Source organism: Solanum dulcamara, chromosome 5 (assembly GCF_947179165.1).
Source record: "Solanum dulcamara chromosome 5, daSolDulc1.2, whole genome shotgun sequence".
Lineage (NCBI taxonomy): Eukaryota > Viridiplantae > Streptophyta > Magnoliopsida > Solanales > Solanaceae > Solanum > Solanum dulcamara.
This window is the reverse complement of record NC_077241.1, coordinates 67482791-67504761: the sequence shown is the minus strand read 5'-3', so window position 1 is coordinate 67504761 and position 21971 is coordinate 67482791. Positions and strand designations below refer to the sequence as shown.

At 33.4% G+C, this 21971-nt stretch overlaps 2 protein-coding genes across 5 annotated transcripts; one reads left to right on the top strand and one right to left on the bottom strand.

Annotated features, from left to right (window-relative positions):
• Positions 1–8793: 8793 nt before the first annotated feature.
• LOC129889441 (uncharacterized) lies at positions 8794–14652 on the top strand. 2 transcript variants are annotated; one of them, XM_055964732.1, is made up of 13 exons: positions 8796–8982; positions 10403–10479; positions 10562–10642; positions 11240–11368; positions 11443–11529; positions 11929–11982; positions 12115–12205; positions 12282–12352; positions 12437–12506; positions 12627–12679; positions 13270–13363; positions 13498–13595; positions 14292–14652. In XM_055964732.1, the coding sequence occupies exons 1-13, from the start codon at positions 8898–8900 to the stop codon at positions 14379–14381; spliced, it is 1080 nt and encodes a 359-aa protein (XP_055820707.1). In that variant the 5' UTR covers positions 8796–8897; the 3' UTR covers positions 14382–14652. The 2 variants fall into 2 exon arrangements, with proteins under 2 accessions (XP_055820708.1, XP_055820707.1); XM_055964733.1 differs by lacking the exon at positions 11929–11982 and having other exon boundaries at positions 8794–8982.
• A 1554-nt stretch (positions 14653–16206) lies between these two features.
• On the bottom strand, positions 16207–21742 carry LOC129889439 (peroxisomal fatty acid beta-oxidation multifunctional protein AIM1-like). 3 transcript variants are annotated; one of them, XM_055964730.1, is made up of 19 exons: positions 21541–21742; positions 20963–21108; positions 20767–20838; positions 20479–20541; positions 20341–20397; positions 20181–20248; positions 19998–20079; positions 19863–19918; positions 19499–19786; positions 19261–19347; positions 18973–19147; positions 18733–18854; positions 18359–18522; positions 17698–17952; positions 17419–17540; positions 17131–17252; positions 16874–17022; positions 16628–16766; positions 16207–16531 (listed from the first exon to the last, which is right to left on the bottom strand). In XM_055964730.1, exons 2-19 carry the CDS (start codon positions 21057–21059, stop codon positions 16517–16519), a joined length of 2133 nt encoding a protein of 710 aa, XP_055820705.1. In that variant the 5' UTR covers positions 21060–21108; positions 21541–21742; the 3' UTR covers positions 16207–16516. The 3 variants fall into 3 exon arrangements, with proteins under 3 accessions (XP_055820705.1, XP_055820704.1, XP_055820706.1); XM_055964729.1 differs by having other exon boundaries at positions 20341–20400; positions 21541–21741; XM_055964731.1 differs by having other exon boundaries at positions 17698–17805; positions 20341–20400; positions 21541–21741.
• Between the last annotated feature and the right edge of the window lie 229 nt (positions 21743–21971).

Here is a 21971-nt window from a genome sequence, read left to right as displayed (position 1 = left end):
TGTAAGATACAAAGCACGCCTTGTTGCACAAGGATTCTCTCAAAGACCCGTGGTCAACTATGAAGAAACATATTCATCCGTTATGGATGGAATAACATTTAGATATCTCATCAGTCTAGCTGTACATAAAAATCTTGATATATATCAATGGATGTAGTTACAGCCTACCTTTATGGTTCACTTGATAATGAAATTTACATGAAAATTCTAGAAGGATTAAAATTGCCTGAAGCATGTAATAAGTCTCGGAAGATGTACTCAATAAAACTGCAAAGATCATTATATGGTCTGAAATAATCAGGGCGTATGTGGTATAATCGCCTTAGTGAGTACTTAATAAATGAAGGATATATAAATGATGTCATTTGTCCATGTGTTTTTATTAAGAAAACGGAATCAGAATTTGTTATACTCGCCGTTTATGTTGATGATATAAATCTCATTGGAACCACTGAAGAGGTCCAAAAGGCAATTGAATATCTAAAGAAAGAATTTGAAATGAAAGACCTTGGAAAGACAAAACTTTGCCTAGGTCTGCAAATTGAACATTTAGCAGACGGGGTTTTTGTCCATCAATCTGCCTACACTGAGAAAATCTTAAAAAGATTTTACATGGACAAAGCACATCCATTAAGTACTTCAATGGTTGTTCGATCACTTGAAGTGGAAAAAGATCAATTTCGACCTCCAGAGGAAGATGAAGAAATTCTTGGTCCTGAAGTACCATATCTTAGTGCTATTGGTGCACTTATGTATCTTGCTAACGCAACTAGGCCTGATATAACATTTTCTGTTAATTTGCTAGCAAGGTATAGTTCATCCCCAACGCGAAGGCATTGGAACGATATCAAACATATTTTACGATACCTGAAGGGTACTATTGATATGGGTTTGTTTTATACTAACAGAGGTTGCGCAGACCTTATTGGTTATGCAGATGCAGGTTATTTATCATACCCACATAAAGCTCGATCTCAAACAGGCTATCTATTTACATACGGAGGAACTGCTATATCATGGTGATCTACAAAACAGTCCATTGTTGCTACTTCTTCAAATCATGCTAAAATAATAGCAATTCATGAAGCAAGTAGAAAATGTGTGTGGTTGATATCGATGATACGGTTCATCAAAAAAAGATGCGGTCTAGAAAATAATGTTAAAGTATCCACAATTATATTTGAAGACAATGTCGCGTGCATAGCTCAATTGAAAGGTGGCTTCATAAAAGGAGACACAACGAAACATATTTCACCAAAATTATTTTTCACACATGATCTTCAGAAGAATGGTGAAATTGATGTACAACAAGTTCGTTCAAGTGATAATCTTGCAGATTTATTCACAAAGGCATTACCAACATCAACTTTTGAGAAATTAAGATATAAAGTTGGAATGTGCAGTCTCCAAAATATCAAATGAAGCTTTCATCAGGGGGAGTAAAATACGCGCTGCACTCTTTTTTTCTTAACCAAGGTTTTGTCCCACTGGGTTTTCCTGGTAAGGTTTTTAATGAGGCAGCAAGGCGTATTACTAGATGTGTGTATTTTTTTCTAGTAATACGCCTTGCTGCCTCATTAAAAACCTTACCAGGAAAAACCCAGTGGGACAAAACCTTGGTTAAGGAAAAAAGAGTGCAACGCGTATTTTACTCCCCCTGATGAAAGCTTCATTTGATATTTTGGAGACTGCACATTCCAACTTTATATCTTAATTTCTCAAAAGTTGATGTTGGTAATGCCTTTGTGAATAAATCTGCAAGATTATCACTTGAACGAACTTGTTGTACATCAATTTCACCATTCTTCTAAAGATCATGTGTGAAAAATAATTTTGGTGAAATATGTTTCGTTCTGTCTCCTTTTATGAAGCCACCTTTCAATTGAGCTATGCACGCGACATTGTCTTCAAATATAATTGTGGATACTTTAACATTATTTTCTAGACCGCATCTTTTTTTGATGAACCGTATCATCGATATCAACCACACACATTCTCTACTTGCTTCATGAATTGCTATTATTTCAGCATGATTTGAAGAAGTAGCAACAATGGACTGTTTTGTAGATCACCATGATATAGCAGTTCCTCCGTATGTAAATAGATAGCCTGTTTGAGATCGAGCTTTATGTGGGTATGATAAATAACCTGCATCTGCATAACCAATAAGGTCTGCGCAACCTCTGTTAGTATAAAACAAACCCATATCAATAGTACCCTTCAGGTATCGTAAAATATGTTTGATATCGTTCCAATGCCTTCGCGTTGGGGATGAACTATACCTTGCTAGCAAATTAACAGAAAATGTTATATCAGGCCTAGTTGCGTTAGCAAGATACATAAGTGAACCAATAGCACTCAGATATGGTACTTCAGGACCAAGAATTTCTTCATCCTCTTTTGGAGGTCGAAATTAATTTTTTTCCACTTCAAGTGATCGAACAACCATTGGAGTACTTAATGGATGTGCTTTGTCCATGTAAAATCTTTTTAAGATTTTCTTAGTGTAGGCAGATTGATGAACAAAAACTCCGTCTGCTAAATGTTCAATTTGCAGACCTAGACAAAGTTTTATCTTTCCAAGGTCTTTTATTTCAAATTCTTTCTTTAGATATTCAATTGCCTTTTGGACCACTTCAGGGGTTCCAATGAAATTTGTGTCATCAACATAAACGGCGAGTATGACAAACTCCGATTCTGTTTTCTTAATAAAAACACATGGACAAATAACATCATTAATATAGCCTTCATTTATTAAGTACTCACTTAGGCGATTATACCACATGTGCCCTGATTGTTTCAGACCATATAATGATTTTTGCAGTTTTATTGAGTACATCTCCCGAGATTTATTACATGCTTCAGACAATTTTAATCCTTCTGGGATTTTCATGTAAATTTCATTATCAAGTGAACCATAAAGGTAAGCTGTAACTACATCCATTAGGTGTATTTTAAGATTTTTATGTACACCTAAACTAATGAGATATCGAAATGTTATTCCATCCATAACGGGTGAATATATTTCTTCATAGTTGACTCCCGATCTTTGAGAGAATCCTTGTGCAACAAGGCGTGCCTTGTATCTTACAATTTCATTTTTTTAATTTCGTTTTCGCATAAAAACCCATTTGTAACCAACTGATTTTACACCTTCAGGGGTTTGGACTACTGGTCCAAAAACCTCACGTTTAGCAAGTGAGTCTAATTCTGATTCAATTGCCTTTTGCCATTCTGGCCAATCACATCTACGTCGACATTCTTCGATGGATTTAGGCTCAAGACTTTCACTATCTTGCATGAGGTTAAGTGCAACATTATATGCAAAAACATTATCAACCGTGATTTTAGATCGATCTGAATTTATCTCATCACCAGAAGAATTTATTGAAATTTCTTCATTCACTTGAGTGTCGGGTTCACTGATTTCTTCAGGAATATCAGGATTATTTAAATCTTGACCTTCATCAGGAGGTTCTTTTGTAGTATCATCTTAATTATTTCTTACGCTTCTCTTTCTAGGATTTTTATCCTTTGATCCCAACGGTCTACCACGCTTTTGGCGTGTTTGGGATTCAGAAGCTATGATACTTGTAAATGGTCCTTTTGGGACATCAATCCGGATAGGTATATTCACTGTAGGAATATGTGACTTAGTTATCCGTTTCAAATCAGTAAATGCATCTGGCATTTGATTTTCTATTTTCTGCAAGTGGATGATCTTCTGGACCTCCTGTTCACATGTGCGTGTACGTGGATCAAAATATGATAGTGATGAAACTTTCCACGTAATTTCTTTTTCTTTTTCGGTTTCCTTTTTCTCTTCCCCTAATGGCGGGAAAATTATTTCATCAAATCGACAATCTGCAAATCGAGCAGTGAATAAGTTTCCAGTCAACGGTTCAAGGTATCGAATTATGGAGGGTGAATCAAACCCAACATATATGTCCAACCTTCATTGAGGACCCATTTTTGTATGTTGTGGTGGTGCTACAGGCACGTATACCGCACAACCAAAAATTCTTAAATGGGCTATATTTGGTTCATGACTAAATACTAATTGCGATGGAGAGTATTTATTATAATTTGTCGGTCTGAGACGTACAAGTGCTGCTGCATGTAAGATAGCATGACCCCAAACAGTAATTGGCAATTTTGTTTTCATTAGTAGAGGTCTTGCTATCAATTGTAGGCGCTTTATAAATGACTCTGCAAGGCCATTTTGACTATGAACATGAGCAACAGAATGTTCAATTTTTATGCCAATTGATAAGCAATTATCATTAAATGCTTAGGATGTAAATTCTCCAGCATTATCAAGACGAATGACCTTAATTGGATAATTTGAAAATTGCGCTCTCAATCTTATTATTTGTGCTAACAACTTCGCAAATGCCTAGTTGCGAGATGATAATAGGCACACATGAGACCATCTAGATGATGCATCTATTAGGACCATAAAATATCTAAACAATCCACTAGGTGTATGAATATGTCCACATATATCTCTATGTATACGCTCTAAAAAGCCAGGAGATTCGATGCCAACATTCAGGGTCGATGGTCTGGCAATTAATTTGCCTTGATAACAAGCAGTACATGAAAATTCATCATTTGTAAGAATCTTCCGATTCTTTAACGGATGCCCAGTTGAATTTTTAAGAATTCGTCTCATTATTATTGATTCAGGATGACCTATTCGATTATTCCATAGCACAAATATATTTGGATCAGTAAACTTCTGATTTACGATCATATGTGCTTCAATTGCACTAATTTTTGCATAATATAGGCCAGATGACAGAGTTGGTAATTTTTCCAAAATATATTTCTGGCCTGAGACACTCTTGGTTATATCAAGATATTTAATATTCATTTCATTTAGTGTCTCAACATGATATCCATTTCTGCGGATATCTTTAAAACTTAACAAGTTTCTTGGAAATTTAGAAGAAAATAGTGCATCTTCTATAACATTTTTTGTCCCCTTAGGCAAAATTATAGTAGCTCTTCCGGAGCCTTCTATGATTTTTGAATTACTAGATATTGTATTAACATTAGCTTTTCTTCTAAGCAAATTGGAAAAATATTTCTCGTCTTTAAAAATAGCATGAGTTGTTCCACTATCAATTACACAAATATCCTCGTGATTTATCATTGATCCAAACAAGATTTGAGGCATTTCCATATTTTCTTCAATAAGAAATAAAATACGTATTAACACATGGTATATTACACAAATTTTATTTATTTACATTGACTAGGAAAATACAAATATCATATTTAATACAGATAAAAAGAAAAATATTTACATATTATTAGTGTTGTCAATATTCATATTTTCGTCTGGAAAATTAAAGAAATCAGCTACATGCAGATGCATAGGCTCAATATTATCTTCAGAGATAAAATTTGTCTCTGGATTAATTTCTGCCCTTTTTAATGATGCCTGATATAGCTGAATCAGACGTTTTGACGACCGGCAAATTCGCGACCAGTGCCCCACACCTCCACATCTATGACATATTATTTCTGAATTTTTCTTGGGTAAAGCTTCTGGCTTTTTACCCTGCCTTTTATATTGCTGGACATTTTTCGGTGCTAGTCGAGTATCATGATTAAAATTTCTTCTTTGACTACGACCACGACCACGACCACGACTGGGGCCATGACCTCTTTCTCGTTGGTTATAATTTGCCTGATTCACTTCGGGGAGGAGCAAAGAACCAACGGGCCGACTATCATGATTTTTCATTAATAGTTCATTGTGGCGTTCAGCAATCAGAAGGTGAGAAAGTAATTCAGAATATTTTTTAAATTCTTTTTCGCGATATTGCTGCTGCAGGAGCATATTTGCGGGTGGAAATGTGGAGTATGTTTTTTCCAGTTTATCATGCTTAGTGATCTCTTCTACGCATAAATTTAACTGAGCTATAATTCTAAACAGAACAGAATTATATTCAGTTATATTTTTGAAATCCATTAATCTCAGATTTAGCCAATCATGACGAGCTTGTGGAAGCATGACCAACTTCAGGTGGTCTTATCTTTCTTTTAAATTTTTCCACAATTTAAGGGGGTCTTTTAATGTGAGATATTGTAATTTTAGCCCCTCGTCAAGATGGTAACGGAGAAATATCATGGCTTTAGCACGGTCTTGATTGGATGCCATATTGTCATCTTTAATGGTGTCTGCCAGACTCATTGATTCTAAATGAATTTCGGCACCAAGTGCCCATGATGAGTAGCCTTTTCCAGAGATATCAAGAGCAGTAAATTCAATTTTTGAAATATTTGTCATTTTATGAAAATAAATTTAAATAAAAATCTTATCCCTTTTTGTTACCTTGTAAAATTAGCCGGAGCTTCGTACTGATAACGTGTTATAAATTAACTAACTTTACAAATTATATCATAAAGAGAATAAGAGTATATAGAGAAAGTAAAAAAAGAAAGGAAAAACAGAGGAGGAGGATGTATCTAAAATTATATTTGTTCAGTTATAAATTATCAAGCATTGGCAATTTATAGGGAAACAAATTGTTACGAAACAAGTAAATAAAATGCTAGTGGGTAACTAACATTCACTAACACCCACTAACATCCACGGACATAATAGAATAATAATAATTGAGATTATTTTATGCTTTACTGCAAAGTGCAGATAGCTAGCTAGGCTACTACGTCAGCTAACTCAATTTTAATTAGGTGTTATTGTTCTTAATGCCAAATATTACATGGCTGACTCACACAAACAGTATTTGAGATTGAATTTATTCCAAAAGAATAGTATTTGTGACGGTTTTGTAAATTGGAGATTAAAATGATTAGCACATGAATATGAAATCACGTGGGAAGTGCAGAGTGTCCTTACCTTGTTTTTGGGTTGTAGAGAGATTATTTTTCTATAGATTTTCTAATCAAGAAAAAATATATTGAGAAAAAAATAGCTAAAACGAAGAAATCATAACAAAATACTATGAAAAGTTTGATACAACAACATTCTGGAGAAAAGAAACAATAACTATAATAAAATATATAATACAATAATCAAAGTGCAAAGAATAGTAAATACAATCATAAGATATGTAAAAATTGTAACTAAGTTAGGCGGGTACAAAAAAAAATTCAAAAAAATCTGCACAAAATATCATATCCTAACAAAATGACTAAATGCTAAGTGGGATACATGACATGAAAAATGCAAAATTGATAAGTGAACAAATTGATGTACCGCTCCCCAAGTGTCAAATTGATTTACCTTGTGAAAAAATAACCACCCTACTACGTACACCAAATGATGTGCATGCATCTCAGTTGGTATTTGTAGCACAACACTAAATGTGTATTTATGGGAGAATATGAAAAACGACGGAGGTGAAAAATAGTGTAACTGAATTGTCCATTTAATTGAATAATAATAATGGTAGTCCTTCAAATTATTAATGAAAAAAATCACAAAAAAGATAAATAGATTTTTAGCCCTTAAATGCATGTTACATCAGCAAGTCTAACATATTTCTTTGCAATTTGCTTTCTTAACAAATGTATTCCTTTGTAATTAATTCACACCTTATTATCATTATTTTAATAATTATGCCTATGATTTAATATACAATTGAACCTCGTTATAATAGTCCTTTGCTATAATAATATTTTTACAATAACGATCTAATTTTCTCTAGAATAGATTCATGTTATATTTTTTATTTTTCTATAATGACATTCTATCTATAACAATAGTGACATTTATTTTAGCGGTACACTTTTTGTAAAGTTATCCCGCAATAATAGTCGTACCTAAATATTATGTAATAATATTTTGTAAGACGTATATTATGTACAAAAGTACAATATTAAAATGTGTAAGATAATCATCATTAATATTATGCACATAGTAAATTTCAAGTACGGATGTCTAAAAGAAAAAATATATATTTAAATAGTATACATCAGTTATGGTCGTAACTTCACGAGAAAAGACTACTGTGTTTATCTTATTTTTTATATATTCATACTCCTTCCATTTTATTTTATTTTGATTAAATTGATTAACAAATACATTTCTTTTTTTCGATACACAAAATCATTAAACTACTTTTTTTTTTGCATACTTTTGTTTATAACTATTAAATGAGATCTAAATATCTAATATCAGTATGCATATATAACAACACCTTAATATAACAATCATAAATTTTCAAACAAACGCTGCCGATAACTATAATAAGGCTTAATTGTACCATTTTATATAGTTATTTAATACTAAAGATATTATGAAATAAAGTAATCAAATTCTCTTTATTGCTAAATAACAACTAAAATAAAATATTTATTTTTTATATAAAAATCAAGTAAAATAAAACTAACGAAGTATAGAACAACACCTCACTGAAATATCAAACAACCGTCACCACCATAAAGGGTTTGAGTGTATTAACATATTGTTTCTCCCTAAATAATTTAACCAACTTCAATAAATTGCTTCAAAATATAATTTTAATCAATTTTAATAATTGTGATTTTCAACAAAAAATATTACTCCTTTCGTTTTATTTGTGTTTTTTAAAAGTCAATTTAACTTATTTTTAAAGTTAAATTATATTAGTTTAACTAAATATTGTAAAGTAAAAAATTAAATATTAAAAATATATAAAACAAAATATTATAAATTATAATTTATTTCATATCAAAATATTAAAAAAATATATTTTACTAAAATGAGACGGAAGCAATAAAAAAATCATTCACATTTAGCAGTAAAAAAGATTCGAGCAGACGCATTTTGTTGGAAAGTTCCATTTTTGTTCTTCACTAGTCACTCCCGTACATATATGCAAATTTTGTTTATAAGTCCAAATTCTTGACTTGTTTTTCATCTCAACTGATCGGAATCCATGGCGACGGTGGAGACAGACGACGGTGCTGCTAAGCTCCGGTCTCAGTTCCTTCATGTCCTTCGTAGCCGTCGTCCTTCTGAAGGTCTCATTTTTTCTTTTCTCAAATTAATTGTTCAAATATTTAATAGTACTAGTATTTTTTTAATGATCTTAATAACGGATCGATTCAATTTTTGGGGATAAATTAAATTTAAACTTTACTGCTCAAATGAATGTCTAGCTTTTAAATTTTTGAATCACAGTTCTTAGTCAATTTGTTGCATTTTTTTTCTTTCCCGTCTTGTTCATTCGTTGTATGATTGATTGATGTACTAATTAACCATTCCCAACTATTTTCTGGGTTTAATTTTTAGATGTGTTGTGTTATAATTTCTCTTTCTTATATATCACACCCTTTACATTTTGAAGCGTTTAGTAACACACTATCATTTATATTATAACTTTTCACAACTTCCTTTTTTTGTGGTTTGATTTTATAAGTGAACTGGGGAATAATTGATTGAAGGGATTATTAAGAAAGGGAAGACTAGAATGCAATACAAAAGTGTAGCAGCTGAATGATCCAGGGGGTATCAATCAAAGGCTGATCCAAATCTAATTAGATGGTCGCAATTCTGTAAGATAATTAAGTTTGGGTTCATTGGAGACTGAACTTGTGAGTGGTAGAAAGTTTGTTCCAATCTTGTTTCGTGGAATGAGAGGATAGAGAAAGTAGAATTGACTGTCAAGGATGAGAAGACGCGGGAGGATGACATTGGTAGTTTACTTGGCAGGATGAATGGAGCTGGAATACCACCAAGAGGTGCGGTGAGAATTGAAATGGTTGGGATCCCATCACCCTTAACACACTAGTGGTCTTGGGTTTGAGCTGTTATCGGTAACTTCTTGGTAGGAAGTGCTTTACCTACCTCACATGAATCCAGATTATTCGGGTTAGTGGGTTTTGAGTACTGGATGTGTAGAACCAAAACAAATGGAGCTGAAATAATGAAAAAGGAACCGAAACTATTAGGTGCAGTTGTTATATATATATTTTTTTTGAGATAATTGGCATATTCTGTCAGATATTTGTTTCTTCTTGTAAGGTTTTTAACTTACTAAAAAAGAAAACAAGAAAAATTAACTCTGTAAAGGGAATGGTGGCTCACTTTTAGCTGACCGGACAGTTGAAAGGGAATGTTTCTGTAAAATCTTGTATGGGCTTTTGAGTTATGAGGGTTGTCAAGGACCTGCAATCCTTGGAGATTTTAAGTGAAAAGGTGCAGTTGGCCTTTCTGGTAGCAAGAGTGCATCTTGAGATCATCCGTTCTATATCTTAGTAGATTCAATGAATTACTTTCAAAATCGTGTCTTTTTATTTATTTTATCTAGACACATAATTAGCCATCTTATCTCTTGGGTGGTAATTAACAAGTTTTATTGTCTGGTCTAGTTCCTCCCTGTTGCCAACTTATATTTTGGATGTTAATTAACTTGTATTTGCTTGGTCTGATTCCTTCCAGTTCCACTATCTGTAATACCTGGGAAACCTGTGAAGGATCCTTTCTTTCAGGAATCTCCAAAGCCAAACTTCAGTGAGGTACAAAACTATTATGATTTCTTTATACTGCGAATTCTACACTCTGGAGACTTCATTTTAACGTTTTTATCTGAAAATACAGGCAATGGCATCATGCCCAAAGGAAGAGATACCCAATTTTAAGGAACTGCTTCAAGAGGAAAATTTCTACCTGACTACTGAGGTGATATGATTTTAAAAGTATAAATTCGTCTTAATCTACTAATTATTATATAGCCAGTTTCCATTTTTTAGACAATGTACTTCCTGAGCTCTGACTTCTGAGATGCAGTTACTTTTGTAATAATCAATACGAGATATGACTAAATTAGGTGGCTGTGATTGACTGCTCAAGAAGTTTTTATTTCTTCATTCCCCTCCCTTGTCTAGTAGTTCCCCTACCCCCACAAAATCAGAACCCTAAATAAGCAACAAAAAATTCTTGGGAAGATTTTTTTTCATCGCATTTTTGAAATAAAGAGTACTCTTTGTCTGTTGTCTATAAAGTTTTTGCATCTTTTCTTTAGGGACTGCAAACAAAAAGAAGAAATATTCTACTTTTTTTAGGTAAACTATTACTAGTATCAATATGTAATACATTTTAAATGAGTAGTGTTTGAGAATTAGAACTTAAACTCTGACATGGATTAAATGGTGTTAAATCAAAGTTTCAATGACGATGAAATTTCTAGTCAAGTACAGAAGTCCAATGAAATTAGTTTGACCCAGTTTAGTTCTTTCAATTACGAGTATCGAGCATGAACTCTCTTACTGTATCCAGGACGGAGTGCAAGGGCTCTTGCCTGTATTGGTATTGAGCATGAAAGAAAGTGAAAAGAAAAGGAGGCCTACTATTGTTTTCCTGCATAGCACGAACAAATGCAAAGAGTGGTTGAGGCCATTGCTTGAGGTGACATTTGTTGTTTTCTTGAAAATTCTTTAGTTCTCGCTACATGGAGTATCAAGGATGATTTTTTCTTTTAGGGATATGCTTCAAGGGGATATATCGCTGTTGCAATTGATTCTCGATACCATGGAGAACGTGCGACCAGCATCACAACCTATCGAGATGTTAGTATTTTGCTTTTTTCTTATGTGTATATTCAATTAGCTTTTACAGAAAAGAACTTTCCTCTTCAGATGCTTATGCAACAGTGGGTTATCCAAAATTTGTGATATGTGGTTTTAAATCATGTTATGGATTTGGTGAATTGATGATACCCCAGCATTTGGCTGTTTGATGATGGAGTTTCTTGTTTGAACTCTAGCCCATGAAAGGCCTGAATATAGACAATTGGGAATAAGCTAAACACAGGAAATACTTTTTCTCTCAATCGGCTTCATAATAAGAATACTCTCTTACGAGTGGTTTTGTAATGAGAATAAGTAATGGTGATCCAACCAATTATTCTTGAATACTACTATACATGGTTGACTTGATCTTGCTAACTTCTTCTTTCCGTAGTACAGTCCTTAGTGTCATCGTGGAAAAATGGAGATACGATGCCGTTCATATTTGATACGGTAATTATTTAAAAAACTAACCTGATTCTACCATTTGAGAAAGCTTGGTGAAATTTTGTTGTTATTCTCGAATCGCCATGATTAATAGTTGATATATGGAACTCTGAGCTTACCTTTTGCTGAACTTTGAAGGTTTGGGATTTGATAAAACTGGCAGATTATCTTACTGAGAGGGAAGATGTTGACCCATCAAAGATAGGAATCACTGGGGAGTCTCTTGGAGGTTTGGCAAGTGAATTAGGAGCTTTACATAACAATATCTTAAAGAACATCAAATTCAAATACATTCTGTCTTGCAGGTATGCATGCGTGGTTTGCTGCATTTGTCGACACTCGCTATTCTGTGGTTGTCCCCATAATTGGTGTTCAGGTACCTCGGGTCAAGTATAATAGGATCAGTGATAGATTTTAATTGATAGAAGACTATGATGAGAATATTGAAGCGAGGTTGTAGGATTTTGGATGGGCAATTGAGCATGATAAGTGGCAAGCAAGAGTTAACAGTATCAAGGCTGTCTTTGAAGGTGAACAAAACTCCAAGATCCTTATTAGTTGGATCAGCTACTTTAATGCTGCCTATATGTTACCAGCTACTTTAGTGCTGCATATACAGCTCTTATCTGTTTTGCTTGTTTTGTTTTCAGGAGCACGTGCTGATTTAGACAAGAGTGCAATTGACAAAGAAATAGTTCAGAAGGTCAGGCCGATGAGTTTAATTTCTTTTTTCAGTCATGCATAATGAGCAATTCAAATACTGTTGTCTTCTCGCACCTTCTCAAGATTATTTAAGAGGCATTCACGTGATGTTAGTTTCGGCAGACTCCGAGCTATATATTGATACACTAAAATAAGGTATAGGATGAGATATGCACCTTACTGATTAAATTCAGGGGGAAAGGGTGTCAGTATGTGGTCTTAATTACATGATAGGTAGGCTGAAGGAAGTTTTATTGGAGCAAATCTGAGCTATATGCAGTGGTTGTTACCTCTGTCAAAAGTTTAAAAAAGAAATGTTTGTTTCTCTAGGTGTGTCTTCCGACTACATTATAAACATTCATGACTATTTTAGTAGCGCAAGTTCGTGTTACAGTCTTAGGAGTTACGCAAACTGATTGATCATAGAGTTAGAAAAGATTGAGTTTATAGTCTAAAATATCATACTTGTGATGCTTCTTGCAATTTTCTCTATAAGTTGAATATCATACATCGTTACATTGTCTAGTAAGCTTCTCAAATGTTGTATTTCATGGAACTATCTGATGTTTACTTAGTAGTATGTCTCACCAGGTCTGGGACAGGATTGCCCCGGGTTTGGCCTCTCAATTCAATGCACCATACACAGTTCCAACTATTGTACCACGCCCGTTACTGATTTTAAATGGTACAAGAATCTACGTATCTTAAATAACGACAAAAGAATTTGTTACATTTGTTACCCATCAATCATCAAAATACATGTGCTCTTTTACTCATCTTGCTGTCTAAAGGATAAATCTACTTTTCCAAATATTGCAGGGGAAGATGATCCTCGTTGCCCACTAAGTGGCCTGGAAATTCCAGAATCAAGAGCTTGCAAAGCTTATGAAGAGGCTAATTGTCCTCAGAATTTCAAGGTACAAAGCTAACCTCCATCCTTCTTTTCTGTGAAAAGAAACAGATAAGTTTTTTTCCTTACCTTGCTGTCATTTAGTATGAGTTTTGTGGACCTTAAAGGAACAAAATGAACATATTATGGTATGAACTCACAAATGTAACTGATTATGAAGTGGATACTGCTGCAATTCAGTAGTCGAATCTATAAATAATGTGTTTAAATTTCTTTTTTTCAAAAGTTCTTTTTCCATTAAACAGGGGGTTCGGGGAAGGGTAAGGGGTAAGAGAGTAGTGCGAAACTATTCTGTGGGGAGCCTCGTGCTGATATCATCAAATTATAAGCCTTGGTAGTTGATCTGTTTCAATTACTCTTGCGGACCTTTAATTGTTTTCCCTTTTCCATTCACTTCATTTGGGATAACTCCAACTTGTTCTTTCGGACTTTTCAGATTCTTCAATCCGCTCAAAGGTTCTTCACTCTGTCACTTTGTAAAAATCTAACTGAATTAGTTAATCAAATGTCTAGATTAATGGTTTTCCTTAAGACCAACTGGACTTATAATTCTTGGAATTTACTTCTCCGTTGCAACTTGCAAGTAAGTATCAACTTCTTGAAACTAGCATTGCTAAAGAACGCTCCTTTTAATTTAATACCTTGTTTTTTCGGGTGATCAATCTTCTTAGGTTCTGAAATGTTTGTTTTAAATAAATTTCAGCTGATAGCGCAACCTGGAATTGGTCATCAAATGACGCCATTGATGGTAAAAGAAGCAAGTGACTGGTTTGACAGATTTCTTAAAGTATAATCACCAGTGCTTGAATCTACAGTCTCAAACACATTCTTGTCTTAAGGATTCAATGATAGTTCCTACAATAAAATCTTGAAGGATAAGTGTTAAAGATTGCAATTTGTATTATTTGCTTGTATTTGGGATTCCATTTCTTTTCATATTATGTTTTCCACGTGGGATTGATATTTGGCGGAAGAATTGGAGAAGTTGAGTATTTAAGGAAAATGAAAGTCTACAAACCAAATTGTTCTTTATTACAATGAAATGTTGTGGGATCTTAAAGGTATTCGAGCTGTATTATTTACTTTTCACCTGGTACATGCACTAAAGCGTAAGTCTATGGATTCGAGCTCAACCTATTTAGGTAAATAGAGTTTGTTTGGTCAAGCTCGGAAACCAAGTCTTTATTTTAAAGAGTTAAGGTCTTTGATTAACTTTTTGAAGAAAAAGGAGTAGAAGCTTAAAAAAAAAAAAGAAGAAGTAATTCTTCCCTAGAAATACTATTTGAAAAAGAGTTTTCTGAAATTAATTTGTCAAATATAAATTGTTACTTTCAAAAGTATCTTAAAAGCACTTTTCAAAATAAGTGAAAGTTTAAAAATATGTTCCTTTGACTTTTTTTTTTACTCTTCTTTATGATTTATGAGTTATTGGTGTCAATTGCCAACTATTGTGAATCTTGTCTGTATCCTGAGTAGCATCATGTTTCATAGAGTGAAATTAATGGAGTAATAATTCTACCATTTAGATGCCATAGATTATTATTTTTATTTTGTTTATTGAAAAAGAAAAAAATATTGAAATTTTGATTTGTGTAATTGTTTAAATTTAAACTCTATTAACAGTCAGGATCAAATATACTCTTCACTTTTAATTGATTAAACTATATGTTTATGTCCTTATATATCAACGACTTAAGCTTTTAAAACTTTTTTTAATTACAATATTTACCTTTTCAAAGTTAAATATTGTGTACCTAATTTTCTTTTAATATGAGATGATGATAATTTGACAGTGCAAGTGTTCATTGTTTGAATTCCCTTTGGAATGATTTAATGCTTAATTATGGTTTACTTGGAGTTGCTCAGGAACACGGATCAATTCACATAATTCAAGGATAATTTGACCCTTTTCTTATGAAAAATATAAATCTCATGTGTTAAAACGCTTCATTAGTGAATAAGGACAGTTTTGGATCAATTTTATAATGACATGGATATGTTTGTACCTAACTAATAACAAAGGGCAAATTAACTTTTCTTCCTAAAATAATATATTTCTTTAATTGTTTTTTTTTTAAAACTATTGTAGGTACTCAATTCATACCAATCCTACACTTTTATCCCATTAGATGTTCCATTAAATTTGAATTTGCATTGAAAAATTTCATACGGAGATAAAGGGCTCCCTATACTCCTATTATTAATGATTTTTTGTTGGAAAGTTGCCTTTGATGTTCCCTTTTTTCTCAACTCCATCTATTTATCCATCATCTTCGATTTCAGATTTTTTGCCATCATAGAATGCCAAATGGTACTCTCAATTTATGTGGCACCTTTAACTACCTGCAAAGTTTAAGAAAGAAAGAAAGGAATATTTTTGAAATTCATGGTCTAAAATAAACCTTAGATATTTGTTTAAGTTATAAATCATTTCAAAAGGGAAATTTTAAAGTTAGGTTTTTCTAGTTACAGAAAGATGACATTCTCTTTTAGATAGACTAAAATGGAATATGTGTAATACAAATCGGGACGGAAGGAATACTAGTTTTGGTTGAACGAATCGTTGATAACAAATGTCCAACATTAGGAAAAGTTGAGGCAAAATTAAACGGGAATACTTTGAACAAAGGGAACTTTGAGAAACTTTGGGATATTTATTCACCTTTTCTCAGATGATTACATTATAGAGCCAAAACTGGAACCATACAGTATGGCTTCTGTTGCATCTACCATCAATTAACTTGAGGGAAAAGAATTTCAAAAAGCTAAAGAAACCAAGCCTAATTGACTAACTGATTGTAAATAATGGAACTCCTAACTAATCCCAGTGAAAACCAAATCTCACGCCTTATTTCCGAGCAAATTATTCAGCATGATCGCGTTCCTTCTGCTTCTGCATTTGATTCTATGATAGTATCTGGAGTTAGGTCAACACGATCCTCCCTACGATGCATCATGAAGGACGTCAATTATAGAATTGAACAAAATAAACTGGATATATAGATAAAGATGTAAAAGAATGGTTAAGAATATCCTTACCAAGAGTAGACCTTTTGCAGCTTTCTGTTCCAAGAATGTTGATGGCTTAAAGAAATCACCATAGGCCTCATACCAACTTTTTAGCTTTGAGTATATGTACTCACATCCAATTGTATCAGCCCAAAACATGATGCCTCCACTGCACGGAATATATTCTTACAGTCATTACAATATATTTAATAGCTAGTACAGAATAGACAATGAATTATCTACATAGAGGTGGCCTGATTTATGCTTTCTACTTACGTTTCTGAGGGAAATTTGAATCCATGGACAGATGCAATGTCAATATCAGATGCTCGGACAACTATTCCTTCTTCAATAACTCGACAAGCCTCATTCACCACTGGAAAGAATATCATTTCTAAAATTTCTTCATCTGTCACAGATATTGGCTGCAGAATCACACACAACAAAACCATGTTAAGCCTTATATCACTCGAACATGCACAATATAGCATTGTTTGTAGTTACGCGTGAATGTTTAATTAACTGGAACAAACCTTTCCAGCAGGAGCAATGTTGGTAAGTCTCATAGACTCCTCAACAATTTGTATCACAGAGTGATCAGCTTCTGGCTTACTTCCTTTATTATACGTGTAATATCCTTTACCATTCTTCTTACCTACAATGTAAGTACACATACATTTAGAAAAACAGACCACGTTAAAGGTCATTTAAGTTCTTAAATTGAAATTTACATCCTCTTTAAAATTTTGTTTCCTTAAATTGGAATTGGGGCAATATTTTCAAGTCAAGAGTTAAGTGGAATATAGAAATGTGTTCAGTACCTTCCCGTCCATTTTCTACCATTAGTTGAACCAAGGGCGACTGAAAAGCGCGGTCTGGAAAAGCAGCAACAAACTCTTTTACACCAGCTAAAAATATACCATAGCCGGAAAGATCCTGAAGCCTGCATATCATAATATACTAAAATGTTAATATGAACAAACTTGGTATAAATGACACAAATGACTTTTGGTGTATACAACTCAAACATTTCACTTCTACTTTTGAAAAAATAACAAGAACTCGAGAATTGAACAGTGGTGCAGAGGAAAACTTCTTACTGAAAAGGACCAAGCCTCATGCCAAACTCAGTGATAACACGGTCAATTCTGAAGATATCAACACCTAAATTTGCCAACAGGTCTGGTCCTTGCATATAAGGGAAGAAGCTTCGGTTGACAGCAAAACCAGTACAATTTTTCACTACGATGGGGACCTTCTTCAAAATCTTAGTGAATTTTATCACATCAACAATTACTTGAGGAGAAGTATTTTCCGTCCTCACGATTTCCACCAGAGGCATCAAATGTGCAGGACTTCACCAAGAAAAAGAAATAAAGATGAAAATAAGAATCAAGGAATATAATATAGGGCAAATTACACCCGGAGGCCATTTGGCCAAAGCAATTACCAAAAAAATGGTCATTCGATGTATAGTCCGTGTATATTTCATGTATAGTCAAGCTATATTCAGTTTTTGAGTGTATCAGATTATATATTCAGTGTATAGCTCATGTATAAGTAATCTATATTCTATAGTTAGTGTATAGTCACTCTATATTTCCTATAATTTTGGCTATTTTTTATGTTAATAAAACACGGCTATATTTGTTGTAAACTAATTAGTTTATTGTATATATTTGAAATTGTCCCTATAATATATTCTCTTCACAACTCAGTGTAAACATCAAGGCAATAAGTCGGTATAAAATTGAAACTCACCTGAATAAATGTATCCCCAAAATGCGATCTTGGCTACTTGTTCTTTTCCCAATCACATCAAGACTAATTGTAGATGTGTTTGATGCAAAAATGCACTCTGAAGTACAAACTTTCTCTATATCTTCAAAAATTGATTGTTTCAGAGACACATTCTCGTTAACAGCCTGAAAGAAAGAGACGTAAATTTCATCAGAAGAACACTTAATATGCATCAGCTACAAGGATAGGCGAAAGGCATTCAATATCACAATAAAAATTAGAGAATTAACGACATCAGAGTTGACATACTACACCAAAAAGCTCCAAAAGAAATACTCAGTTTTGGAATCTAACCAGCATATTCAGAATAAATAAACATGTCGTGAATGGATTACCTCAATAACCATGTCAGCGTCTTTTAAGTCCTCATAGTCTAAAGTGCCTTTAAGAAGAGACAAAGTCTTTTTCATCTTATCCTGATTCAGCTTTCCTCTTGTTACAAAGCCTTGTAGATTTGCTGCAACACAAATAGCATAATCAATGTATCAGAAGGTGGAATCTCCTGGAGACTTGACATAATAAAACAGCTTGTGGAACATTACATTACACAAAGATATTCAATATGTTATACTAACCTTCTACTGATTTCAAAGCTTTCGATAAATATTCATGGTTAATTTCTTTAAGTACAACATTAATGTTGCTGATAACGAGAGCTGTAGCAATGCCAGATCCCATTAATCCACCACCAACAACTGCAACTTTTTCTATTCTCCGAGGGTTAAGCCCAATATCAGTAACACCTGGTACCTGTAAATTGTATTACCACTTTGTTAGACTACATTTAAGTCCTAGAAACAGTTCCAATTTTTTTGTCCATTCTTAATTAGACAATGAAAAGCAGCCTATGGCCTAATACTGACCTTTGATGTTGCACGTTCGGACAGAAATACATGAAGAAGACCTTTTGCAGTATTTGACAGCACTAGCTCTTTAAATACTTTATCCTCCTGCAATCAGTTACACATTGATTAATCAGAAAACAAAAGTTTTTTCTGAAGAACATCGGAGAAATCACCAATCTCTACTAATACATTGCCATAGCAACTATAGGCAAAACTTGTTGCCAAGTCCTTACTGAAATGTCATTAGCTTGTTCACCTTAAGAAGACCAGAATATCCTCCAGATACGATGCCTTCTTCGATCACATCAAGACAGGCTCTATAATGAGGCACTGTGTGACGTTGTCTAGCACTTTTCAGTATCTCTAGTGATTCATCCTTAGGTCCAAGTTTATCTGTCTGTTGAAGAGAATTGCAATTTGGCTGGCGCCCTTCAACAATGTCAAGTGCCCAACACCGAGCAACTGTCAAGAGCTCCTCAGAAGAGACAATGGCATCAATAAGACCCAACTCCTTCCCTTCTTCAGAAGTTATAGTCTTGGATGACTGTTCAATATTTAGACAAAACTTCAGCAATCTTTACGTTACCATCTAAACTACATACAACGACTGTCACACTTACCATCAACATGTCAACAGCCTTTGAGGTCCCAACTAGCCTTGGAAGCCTTTGGGTGCCTAAAAACACATGTCCAATTAGTTTTCAAACTTAAAATGGAGAGACACCAAATCGTAAACATATATAAAAGAAATGTACCTCCACATCCGGGAATAACTCCAAGCTTCAGCTCAGGTAAACCAAGATCAGATTTTGGCGTGGCAATTCGAGCACTGCACCCCTACACAAATTATGTGATGGAAAACAATTATATCAAATTTTGAGAACAATGAAGTATAAGAGGTAAATTAAACGAAAAAAAGCAGAGAGGAGAGAACAAACCATAGCCAATTCCAAGCCACCACCAAGGGCAAATCCTTGAATTGCAGCAACAGAAGGCTTCTTCCCATCTATATATGATCACCAAAGTTTTGGTTAAATAATCAAATTACTACATATAAATTGCCAACTAATTTAGGAACATCAAAGATTATGGACATACTTTCGATTTTGTTAACCACGAGACCAATCGATGCATCAGGTAGAAGTGATATATCTCCTGCTATATATATTTAAAGGAAGAAACTGGTTAGACAACACTAGGTACACTAGCTGATCCAATAAGTCAGGTAAAACTTACCATGCTTATGAACATTCTCCACAACACTAATGTCCAAACCTCCACAAAATCTACCATCCGCACCTATAAACATTCGATCGAGGACGATAAATATTTTTAAAATGTAAGTGTTAATCTAGCACAAAGACATTTCAACAAAAGACTTGACTAAGCAGGTATATTTTTTGTGTATTTGACTAACAAATGTAATTATTTTGGCTGACCGACCAAATTTTTAATTTGCCCTTCTTTTTTTTCAATCAAAAGAGTAATTATTTATCCTTGTATAATACTGATAGCAAAACTTACCAGAAAGAACAATGGCCTTCACATTATCACAATCAATAGCCTCTTGATAGCATCTCTTCAAGTCCTCAATTGCTATTATTCATAATCACAGTAAACATTACAATTACAATTAATATAGTGATAACTTTTAAGAACAATAATAAAGATGAATATAACTAAATGTTGAAACTTTTTTGTTGGGAGTACAAAAGAAAACCTGAGAGAGTTAAGGCATTGACAGGTGGATTAATCATAGTGATAACAGCCACACCATCATTCCCAATTTCCATATTGATAGAACCCTTCTTTGTCATTTCTATATAATATATATAAATATCACCTCCTTCCTGAAATAGTAATTTCCTATATATAATACAAAACACAAATTTGGTAAGCTCTTTATTTATTTGGGAACGTGTATTGACACTGCAAAATAATCTCATATTTGTTCGTACTATATTCAAAAGGAAAAATTATTTTTATTTGTTTATTAATTTATTTATTTTGAAAATAATTTTTCTACCACCACATATAGTGGTAAGACATGCCTATACTCCATTCTCAGTAGATCCCATCTGTCAATTTTTTTTTTATGTTTTAACTCTTAACTATTCATTTCAAATCATTTTTGATGTCCATTAAAAGACTATATACACTAATTAATATGAGTATCATCTATTATTATTTTTTAAAAGGTATGTATATCATGACAAATAAAAATGCACGAAGAAAGTATATTACTAGGCTAGCTAAGAGAAGTGTTTGGAATGAATGAAAGAAGAAGAGAAAGTAGACCTGTCTGTGCCCTTTGAAATTTTCTTGAAGCTATGTGGCGCTGATATCAAGGATGAGTTCAGTTGTTATGTGAGTGAATGCTGAGATAATGCTGTATTTATATGCAAAAAAAAATGGAGCATGCGTGTCATTATTGATCGCTCAAGTTGGACCAAATCAGTCTACTGGCAAAGCTGCCAATATAGACTCCGATCCGTCTTGACTTGCCAAGAACCCATCCGTCGGGCGGTGGAATCAAAATTTTTATTAAAAAAAGTCATATACAAAAAAAAAAAAAATAGATAAGTGGAAAAAACAATGGCAGTCGACATATAATTTATGGACATAAAATTAAAATTTTGACCTAGTTAAATAGTATAAGTATTCGACAAAGAGATGTTAATTAACACTCCTTATCATAATTAAGGTGGTTGCGCTATGACCTAATAAAG